The 11,584-nt window shown below is 40.4% G+C and overlaps 1 protein-coding gene across 1 annotated transcript; it reads right to left on the reverse strand.

Annotated features, from left to right (window-relative positions):
• Positions 1–8,608: 8,608 nt before the first annotated feature.
• Positions 8,609–9,586, reverse strand: LOC106830842 (olfactory receptor 1L3). The gene has a single exon (XM_014840690.1). The coding sequence runs from the start codon at positions 9,584–9,586 to the stop codon at positions 8,609–8,611; it is 978 nt and encodes a 325-aa protein (XP_014696176.1).
• Between the last annotated feature and the right edge of the window lie 1,998 nt (positions 9,587–11,584).

The raw sequence follows: 11,584 nt of genomic DNA on the forward strand, positions 1-11,584 counted from the left end.
TCTCCCTCTAAAACTTATTACTCAGTAACTGCCTCCAATGCTGCCTTTGGGGGATTTGGCTCAGACGGGTGGAGGCAAAGCCTCTCTGAGTTGTGGCATCCCCTTTTCCCTCTCTATAATTAAAGCAGAACATGGCCCCTTGAGAGCAGCCCAGGGGAAAACCAGGAGACCTCACTCGTGACATCGTGTTAGAAAAGTTTCTGAGCCACTATCTTGCAGAAGCTCCCTCAGAGGTCCAATCTCAGCTTTCTTGACGAGGCTCTGGGGAGAGCTTGCTGGTGAACCTCCAGGCTCCTTGTCTTTGCTGCCAATTAACCACTCAGGGAAGCTCCTTATGGCCTAATTAAATAAAGTTTCCTTCTCCTTGGTGAATGGTTGATTGGGAATTAAGCCTGGAGCCTCTTAGCATTTAAATCAGTCTCAATGTAACCATGGCCGCAACTCATCTTAACACAGTCCTTTGTCAGAGAAACAGAGTGCCCAGCCACACCCATCCTCTGTCTAGTCAGAGAAGCATGCTCTCCCTTGAGAGCAAAAGGGACATGGCTCATCTGGTTCAGAACTCTTCTGGATAGGAACCAAGAAGGGACTCTGGGGAAGGTCAGGGTTGTCCTTGGTAAGGTCCTCACACGGGCTAAGTTCTGGCCTCAGACATCTCCCATTTCTCCTCTTCGTGTTTGAGTAGGCACTTGGGATTCAGAATTAGTCAATTCTGAGTTTGAATTCTATTTCCCACTCACCTGCTGGTGACTTTGGGCAAGCCACTTCACTGATCTGAACTTCAGTTTCCTCATCTTTAAAATGAGGTCATTAATTCCCATTGGGTAGAATTATAGGTGTTTGATTTATGCTAGTTACCTTTCCATTACCATGACAACCTAGTGTACATCAGTTGGAATCTTTACATTTATTTAAAATTTATGGTAAAAAGTATATGCTAGCTCACTAGATGATGGGAATTATGAGAAGCCATCATGGCCACAAAACTCAAGAAAATTTGGATTCCACTCTAAGATCCAGCCACCTCTTTCCATGAGGTTGCTAAGGGAACTGCTGCCCAAGGAGAAACAGCAAAGTGGGAGCAAAGTAACACTTTAGAGTTTTCTGGACCTTGGGTTCAGAATCCTAATGTAGAGAACTCTGGAGTGCTAATTTATGATTCTTTCTGTTCCTGAACTAGTTATATTCAAATAACTTGAAGCAAGTTCTGGATGAGGCAACTCTAATTTGTCTTATGATCAAATCCAAGTCTTCCATCTGATCACATTAGGCATCATGAAAAGAACAGATAAGTAACAGTAACAACAAAAACAACGACAACATTTACTGAATGCTTACTATGAGCCAGGTACTGGTCTAAGCACTGCATACATGATCCATTTAGTCCTGTAATTCATGTGTGATACCACACATGAGAATGATCGTAAAAAGAAAAAAGTGAAGAAGAGTTTATCATTTTTTGAAAGTTCACATGAAGAAATAAATGTGTGAGAATTGTCAATAGTAGTTTTTAAAAATAGGATTCAGGGAAAGAATTACTTAGTATGTATTAGAAAAACCTATAGCCATCAAATATTATGGTTTGACACAAATAGAGATAATTAAATTAGTGGAACAGAATAAGGAGTCTAGAAATAGACTCAAGTACATATTGGAACTTATTATATGATACTGGAGACTTTTTAAGTGGGAGTATTTTATTATGTAGCTACTCTTGGCATCTGGAATATGGATATATAAATATTATATACAAATATATTCCAGATTAATTAAAGATATAGGCATATATCTAAAATAATGAAATTCTAGAGTAGAATTTTAATATTATTTAAATAACAAATACCTTCTTACTCAGAATATGAAAGAAAAGATGAACAAATTAGACTATGTAGAAAGTAAAAAAAGCGTTAATTTTGTAATTGAAGCTACAGGACAAATAATTTATTTGGAGAAAATATTTGCAAATACATATAGCAAATAAATGGTTAATATTCTCAATTTATAGAGCTCCTACAATTTGGTAAGAAAATGACAATAATCCCCCAAAGGGCAAAGTAATTAAGCAATTTAAGGAAGAGGAGATGCAAAGGCCCCATAAAGATAGGTGAAGTTGCAGAACTGCATCAATAGGAAGAAATGCGCTGATGCCACTGTCCATCATCAGATTGACTGAGATTATAAAGATTAGTAACACACAGTGTTGCTGGGCATGTAGAGAAATCTGTTTCATATATTTTTCGTGGGAGTGCGAATTGTTGAGAAACTAATCTGGCAGCATTTATTAAAATCGTTTATCTACAGGTGAATTCAAGCCCATGAGAAGGAGCAGCTTAACTCTTTACTTTGAATTCATTCTCCAGAGACTCTCCTTTTGCTTTGAGGTCTAGAAGTTTCTCTTTATTCTTTTTCTCATTATATACCTCGTTAGTTCAATTGAGAACATATTCATCATTCTGGCTATTTACTCTGTCAATTCCATATTCCCAAATATTTCTTCTTGAGCATCCAGAACTTTGTGATATTTGCTACATGATAGTCATTACCCCCAAGACACTGGTAAACTTCTTATCAAAGACAAAGACTATTTTCTCTGCTTAGTGTCTGGCATGGATATATTTCTCCTTGGCCTTTGGGAATGCCAACAGTCACTTCCTGGCAGCCATGGCCTTTGTCTGTAATGTGGCCATATGTGAGTTTTCCATTACGTCACCATCACCAGCCACCACCAGTGCATCCTTCTTCTGGGCTGTCTCTTGCTCCATCTCTCAGATCTATTCCTTCCTGCAATTCCTTCTGGTGACTCAACTTATCTTCTGCACTTCCACTATCATTTATTATTATTTTTTGTTATGTCAATCCAGTGCTGGCATTGTCCTACTCTTCCCTTTGCCATGAAATTGTGGGACTGTGATGACCCCGTTTACTTGCATGATCATCATCTCTTATCTATGAATCCTCATTGCTCTTCTCAAGATCTGTTTACCGGTAGGGAAGTGAAAAGCATTCTCCACCTGTGGCTCTCATAGCACAGTTGTAAAATGCTTTATTGGAGTATCACTTCTGTCTATTTCAGGTTACTGTTCAGTTGCACTATTGGGGATGGTGTTTTGACAGTGATCTAAGCCATATTGGCCTCCATGTTAAACCCATCTACCTACAGTCTGAGGAATAAAGTCATGGAATCAGGCATGAAGAAACCAATGGGCAGGATGAAACCCCATTAAGAAAGACTTTCTGCTGGTCCTCAAGAGAATCCTTTGAAATCTCTAGACCCCGAGGCCCTCAGGTGACTGATATTCATAATTAGGTGCTGATGGTTGATGTAGCCAGCATTTCATTGGTGATGGAGAAATGCTCACTGTTTTAATTAAGCTGATGTGTTGTCACTGCCCCTGAAAGTCTGTTTCCTCCTGCGTTACGGTCTCTATATTGTCTGGTAGGAGCAAGTACTATCTGAGTCTTGTTACTTACACCCAAGTCATAAGTCCACTCCACCATACCACTTTTTTATAGGAAATTGCACCTCTTCTGTTTAATCAAAATTCTGTTGAAGCTCTCCTATTCCTACAAATCTACTCTGACTAGCATCACCCAAATTTGATCATTAGTGATTGTGCATATTAGTGTACTTATCTAAATAGCTAGGTAAATGCTTATAATTAAACAATTGGTTGACATGTTTGAATAATGGATATTTGTGTGGGTGTGTTTCTTTGTGTGGGTGTATGCATGTGTATGCATACATGGCTTTTGTCACTTGAATTCTTCATCAGACTGGGAGCTTACCAACAATGGCGATTCTGTTTTAATAATTTCTCTCTTTCCTGACTTCCCCTGGCCTATGTTATGGGCAAAACAGTGATCATCAACATATGATGTCAACCAGCTCTGTTAGCCAATCCACACCACACTCCAATAGACCAGACTGTATGCAGTGGGACCTGAGACCTCTTCTTTTAATCCAGCCTCATGCCATTTCATTTATTCCTCAAATATTACTCATTCCTAACTCTTCCCAAGCTTCCCTACAGATGCATCTGTTTCTTCCACATTTCTTTTAGTTTCCTGGGATAATATTTATTATGTGTACCTCTATTTGTTGTGGCCTTGGAGTACTGTATTACTGGGTGGAGATTGCCAGCAGGTACATCTGGAAGTTTTCAAACCAGAAGCCATCCAGTTGAGGAGTTAAATGCCAGTCTCCCCATCTTGCATCCAGCCCTAGTCTCTCAAATGATTTTTAAGGAGGTTTCCTTCTTAGTTTTGGGGAAAGCAAACAATCACTCTCCTCTCTTAAAGGTCAGAGTCCTTCTACCCTCTTGCCCTTCTTCATATCTTGACTGGGGAAGCAGGAGGTGGAGTGATGGTTAGTGGTAGCAGAGCTTGTATTAGGACCTCCTCCAAAACGCTGTTGGTTGGGGGCTGTATTCCAAGTGCCAGAGCATCCTTTAAAATGTACGGATTAGAAACTTCACCCTTGGCTTTGAATCTTAGCTGCCGTTCGGGCACAACAGGATTCCTTCCACTGGAAGTCCTGTTACCAAGTGCACTTTGGTCAGCCTACCACAAGGGAATTCCTATGGGCACCTTCAGCCTCATGGCCCCAGCCTCAGGCCATCTCATGACTTGTCTTTCTTTTGAAACTTTGCAAGAGTGCACTGGGGATGAATTGGGGCTCCGGAGACACCCACAGTCCCTTCTGAGCAAAACACCTTGCCTGAAATTTCCTGCAGAGAGAGAAACCCTACCCAGATACTCATTCTCAGCACTCAGGTTCCCTCTTGTATGACCCAAGGGCTGCCAACACAGAGGTTGACCAACAGCCAATAACCTAGCTGCTGAGTAGCCAAACTGTTTCCAGAATGATTTACTATTTCCTGAGCTTCTTTTTCAGTTTTGGTTGTACTTGATTCCCTCTTTTCTTTTTGGTCTGACCTGGCAGTATATCTGAGGTTCTTATTTTTCTTTGAATTTTTGAGTAAAATCTTAAAATAGGCCAGTTTTGACAACTTAAAATTGCCTACACAACAGGAAGGGGCTCTCATCTCCTAGCTTCACAACTGCCTCTACAGCCCATTTCAATCCCCTGCTTGGACCCAGGAGGCCTTCGGCTCTCAGACAGAGGGTCTTTGTAGGTATTGCTTCTCATGTGCTTAGTATGGGTCTGTGGATGCTCAATAAATACTGAATGGGCAAATAGGTGGGTGTTTCCCTCAGCTACCAAAGGCAAGAAAAAATGGTCAGTGACTTTGATTTTTTTTTTCAGAATCCAGTTCTGCCCTCCTGAAATAGATGGCCTGATTTAGAAGCCAAACACCAAAGTAGGGGTGTTGCAGAAGATAAGACGGCAGCTGCTGGAGAGGACTAATTACCAATGTTAGAAAGAAAGAGAAAAGCAACTTAGTTACATTCAAGCCAGATCAAGTATAATGTTACTTACTGGAGAGAGACTGTGTGCTCAGCCTTGAACTCACCTGTGTTAGAAGAAGGCTGGATAAGGAGCTGTCACAGGTTCTTACATTTTAGAATTTGACAGGAAGTTAAGATCCTCTCATATTTCCCACACAATTCATAGGACTGATGGCAGGGGCATCTGCAAAGGTCCTGTGGTCACAGCAATTCTTTACCTACTTGAAACTTCAGTTTAAATCAAGGTTCCCTTGTTTTTCTATTCCAATATTGGTTTTTGCACCCCAATCTTTCACTAGTTGAATTCTGGGCCTTATTTCTGGGCAAGCTAGAGGTTATGATAAAGTTCCAAGTTTTATATTCCCTTAGATGATCCATGAATCAGCGACTTTCAGTTTAGAAAGGTGGTTTTATGGCCAGAATGGGAGCCATGTGGCAAACATATGTTGTATGTTAAAAATTTGAGACATTAAGCACCATTTACTTTTCAGTTATCACTAGCAAAATTTCAAAGATGTTGTATTCATTTGCTAAGGTAGCCATAACAAAGTATCACAGGCTGAGTGGCCTGAGCAAGAAAAACTTAATTTCTCACAATTCTGGAGGCTGTAAGTTCAAGAGCAAGGTGTTGGCAAGGTTGGTTTCTTTTGAGACCTCTCTCCTTGGCTTGTGGATGACCGTCTTCTCCCTGTGTCTTCACATGGTCTTTTCTGTCTGTGTGTCTGCATCCTAATCTCTTCTTTTTATAAAGACACCAGTGATGTTAGATTGGTGCCCATCCTAATGATCTCATTTTAACATAATTACTTCTTTAAAGACCCTATATCCAAATAAGTTACATTCTGAGATACTAGGGGTTAGTACTTCAACTTATGAATTTTGGGAGGACATAACAGATGTGTTTGTAAACCAACATGTTAGACACCAAATTCTTGGCTTTTAAGAGTCATCACTTGGGATTCACTTCTAAGCAAGGGAAGAGTTGAAAGAGAAATCAAAGTGAAGGAACAAATTTAGATAAAGCTGGAGAGGATTTTGGAAGGTCCCTTAAGCCTGCAAATCTGAGAGTAGATTGGACATGTGCCCTGTTCCCAATGTGAGGGCTGTACTTGTGTGCCTTATGCTCCAGGGATTAGAAAGAGCAGTAGAAAATGGTGGCATTGGATTTATAGATACAAGAGGATTGAACACTGCTGTCAGTTTTTTCCTGGAGGTAATCCAAAGGTTTTCCAAGAGCCTAGAGTGACTCATTCAAGTTAGGAGAGTGAGAGAGACAAAAGTCAGGTTGCTGGGGAGAAGAAAGGAGACTAACGTCAAAGGGATATGGGGAGAACCACCTCATCATGACTAAGAATGATATCTCCATTGGATCATCATTACAGAGCACAAGGAGTAATGAAAGCCAGCTGCCAATCTCAGAAGCAAGCTCTAGTAATCATCCATGGTGACAAATGAATGGAACAAGGTCAGATGTCAGCAACAGATTCCAGCAGAGGACTAAAATATAGACTAGTCTAAAAAAGAGAACTGCTCTGTCTTTGGAGATGTCAGGTGGAGGTTTTGTAATCCCTGAACGTATAGAAACAGAACTCGGAAGGAACAATGACAGCTGTGAGAGGTGGGAAATGAATGCACGGGGCTAAACTATAAATCAAAAGTCACTGAGAAATTATAGGATTGGGTTGAGAAAAGTCAGAATTGAGCTGTGACTAGGTAAACTGAGGGCTCAAAGCCAAAAATAAAATTAAACTATGGAAATGAAGTTATAGAAATAAAATTCCATTTTTGCATGCCCAAGTCTTAAGGCCTATGGTGACTGTGAAAATTCGCTTGTTATATGGACCTGTACTTCTTGCTCCCATGCCCATAGCAGACATTGTAATCAATCTTTATTCATCCTTCTTCATTCAGCCCAGAGGTAGGCACAAGTTTTTCACTACAGCATTACAAGAAGTTCTCATCAATTGGTCAGAATTGGCATGGAAAGTAAAACTAATTTGCCATACATGTAATAAAGGAATGCATTTGAGCAATATATCCTCACCCAGACTCTGCCTTGCCTTAGATTAGGGATGACTGAGACAGAATTAAAAGGATTTATAGACTCCTCATTTTATCATTGAAAACTTTGAGATCATCCATCTACTCCTTGTCTAAAATACCATGAGAAATTATTTTATTTGACTCAGAAATTTCCATCTATTAAAATACAACACCAGGAAAGAAAGAGACAGAGTCACACTAAACTGCTGCTTTAGTTAACAACACAGTGTAAAGTAATTCATCTGACTGTTCTTCTATGTAATTCATTCTCCAACTAAACTGAGAGCCTCTTTAATATCACACATTCTAAACCAAAAGTTTCTTACTAGTAATTTACGTCCATTAATTTTTGACTCTGTCTCCAGTGGCCATAGGAAGCATTTCTGATTACATGGAATAAACTTTATTTAATTCTGAAAAAAATGATAGGTAGAAGGACATGGATATACAGGCATCTCTGGAGAGACAAGCATACCAACAAGGAGTCAGGTGATGAATGAGCACATGAAAGGAGGGAAGAGACGAGACCAAAACATGTAAAGAGGCATAGAGCTCACTTACTAATAGTCAGTTAGGTGACTGATGTCAGTTGTTGAGAATCTAATGGCTCCAGAGCCCAGGATATCCAGCTGTTGGGAGAATTTAAAAAAGAGACGTAGTTTTATCATGGCATGATTGGGGAACATAGACTCTGCAGGGGAAGCTCGTGGTCTGATAGGGAATTGACAAATATGAACACACACATGCACATTGCAAAAAATTTTGTAACAGTTTCAAATAGAGTGGCTGTGTATGCATAAACATCTTTGCATATACATAGATTTCTATACAGAAGAGCACAAAAATTGTTTGGTAATTCAAGTGACCAAACTTGGCTGAATTTATAAATAGAAGGAAATAGAAGAGGTTCCAAATAAATGTGGAAGGTGTAAAGGGAATATGATTTTCTGGAATGCAGAGATATTATGGAGTGAGTCTACAATTTCAGAATATGTACAAAGACATGAATAGAACTTCTAACATGGCGTGACAAAGACCACAGGGTGGAAAACTACAGGGTTCAGCAATAATTGATGAAAGAGTATTTCTTCACAAAAAACTAGCCCCAGGTGCTGGTGTGTGTGTGCACATGTGCACACACACCCACACTTTGCAATCAGGGTCCACAGAATTTGTTGGCTTTTGCAGTAGAAAGCCTATCCATTTGAGGCTTAATTCTGCTCATCAATTTCTCTAAGCCCTGTTTCATGTCTTTGTTTCTTAAGCTGTAGATAAATGGGTTCAACATTGGTGTCAGTATGGTGTAGGTAATTGTTGCTATTTGTTTCTTGACAGTATAGCTCGATAATGGCTGGAGATAGACATAGCTAATACTCCCATAAAACAGAGTCACCAGCGTGAGGTGGGAGCTGCAGGTGGAGAAGGCTTTGCGTTTTCCACTAGCTGAGGGAATATTGAGGACGGCAATAAGGATTCTCAGGTAAGAGATGATAATGCAGACAAATGGGGCCATCACAGAGGCCAGCCCTTCTGTCATGGCCACAACTTCATTGACAGAGGTCGAAGAGCAGGCCAGTTTCAGAAGAGGGTTGACATCACAAAAAAAGTGATGGATTACATTTGATGCACAAAAGGTGAGTTGATTCACCAGGAGGACATGTAAGAGGGAGTGGAGGTAGGAGAAAGCTATAGAGAAGGCCAGTAGCAACATACAGCATCTGTGGTTCATAATAGTGACGTAGTGGAAAGGCTTACAAATGGCTACATAGCGGTCAATGGCCATAGCTGCCAGGAGATAACTGTCTATGTTTCCAAAGACCAGGAAGAAATACATCTGTGCCAGACATTCAGCATAGGAAATAGTCTTTGTCTCTGACAAGAAGTTCACTAACATCTTAGGGACTATGACTGTTGTGTAGCAAATATCAGCAAAGGACAAGATGCTCAGGAAGAAATACATGGGGTTTTGGAGTTGAGGATCAGAGCGGATAGCCAAGATGATGAGCAGATTTCCCATCAAGGTGACCAGGTACATGATAAGAAAGAGGGCAAAGAGTGGCTTCTGGTCCTCAAGGCGAGAGGAGAGTCCCAGGAGGATGAATTCAGAGAATCTTGTCAGATTGGACATTCCCATGGACTTGTATGACCTACAGATAAACAATGCTGTCAATTAAAAGCTCTTAAGTCATCTAGGTCATGCCTCTTTCCATCTTGTTCTTACACTGAGCAATTATTAATATAATCAGCATTTACTCTGATGTTTTCCTTCCTGAATATGGAAAAATCAAAGCCAAAAGTGTGTTTTCTCGTTCTTTTTAAGTATTCAAGAAAGAAATCTATAGAAACAGATGTAAGGAAAGAGAAAGAGAGACTAGATGGAGAGCTTGATTTGTTTTTCTTCCTTCCTACTCTGTGACTGATAATCACAGGAACCACAGATGCAGTCTATGAATCAGGTTCAGGTCAGCTTCTGATTAAGGATTATCAATTGCTAACCCCCATCATGAGATAGTTATCTCATCTAGCTTGTGACTGATAAATAACCATCTTTTAAAATCAAGATGCATCTTTCCACATCATTTACAATGGAAGCAAGAAAATCATTTAAAGAACACTGGGTTGAGTGTAAATGGTTATAGGGAAAAAAAGATGGCGGAGGGGAAAGTGAGAGAGATGGAATGAACCTATGTGAGAAAATTCTCTACCAAATTTCCTTGCTCTTTGGCTGATAATTCATATCCTGAGCTCAGAGGAATGTGACTTACAAGTAGACTAGAGTAAAGGAAGAGTCAACTTTATAACATAGATATAAAAAATCAATGTGTAGCATGAAGATAAGTTAGCTCTCTTATTTAGTGTCCAGTGATTATCTTTCTGAGATCAGATATTCACACCTTCTCACTAGGCATTCTCAATGCTGATTTCTTACCTGGAAATGACATTGAAGTCTTGCCTCCTGTATTCATTTCATTCCCCTCATTTATGCTCTGTGGAATGATTAGTCAAGAAGAAGACAAAATTGTGCCAAAAAACAGCATACAGAAAAGGTATCCAATTGTAGAAAATCTCCTGATGCTTCTTGAGTTGAATGCCCCCTTCCTTGTATTCTTGCTGTCCTTAAGAAGCTGTAGATAATCACAGCCCCTCCTTTCCTCATGGGGATATCTTCAGATACTGTGTCACTAAGTCCCTGGTGTTTGGTGGGGGAGAGAGTAAGAAAACAAACCTCCATTAATTTTGTGCAGGATTGTCTCCAAGGATCCATGGGAATTACAAGCGTTCTCCCTTGCAGGTGGCCTTCCATCCCTCTCCTGGAACCTCTAGGTATAGTGCAACATCTGCTTAGCCTGGTGTAGGTGTCTAAGATGGACAATAATTTTCTGTCCCTGGCTTTTCCAACCACTCTGAGGGCTCACCTGGGAGATGTCCCATGTAACACTGAGGACAGAGTACCAGGCAGAGACATCTAGGTCCTATCCAGGTCCTCCTTGAACCTATGAAGCTTCGATATGGCCTCCCCCTTAGTGCCTCGATGTTTTGAAAGAACAGCCACCTCAGAGCACCCCAGCATCCTGGGTACCTTCTGCTCCACCCCTCCTAAGTTTAGATACATCTGCTAGTTTACTAGCTGTGGCCTTGTGACTCTGTCCTGTAACAAAAGAGAGTGGCATAATCTTTGAACCCAACCTTAGGCCACCCTTCCCTTATTAGCCAAGCCTCAGATCTTCAGCTCAGATATTTGATTGCCATTCCTTGCTACCACCACTAGGGAAGGCCGCCAGCTTCAGATCTTTTCCTCTTAATTTGTGAAAGCACACAGAATCCATGTATCAGGGTCCCAACATGTCCTGCCAAATACATATTGCCCATTGCCTGTTACTTATTGATTTCTGATCACATCTTACAATTCAACCACCTCACTTTCTTATATTTCTCTCTTCACTTGGATCTCCAGGCTCAAACACAGCTTCCTACAGGAATCATTCCTCCATCACCTGATCAGAATGAAGTATCTGTCTTCTCTGCTCCCTTAGTACATGGATTTCCATTAAATACAAATTACATTCATTGTCACATAATTTTTAACTTAAAGAAAGGCAACTAACATTTATGTGCTCAGTGACTTATAAGC

Source organism: Equus asinus, chromosome 10 (assembly GCF_041296235.1).
Source record: "Equus asinus isolate D_3611 breed Donkey chromosome 10, EquAss-T2T_v2, whole genome shotgun sequence".
Classification (NCBI taxonomy): domain Eukaryota; kingdom Metazoa; phylum Chordata; class Mammalia; order Perissodactyla; family Equidae; genus Equus; species Equus asinus.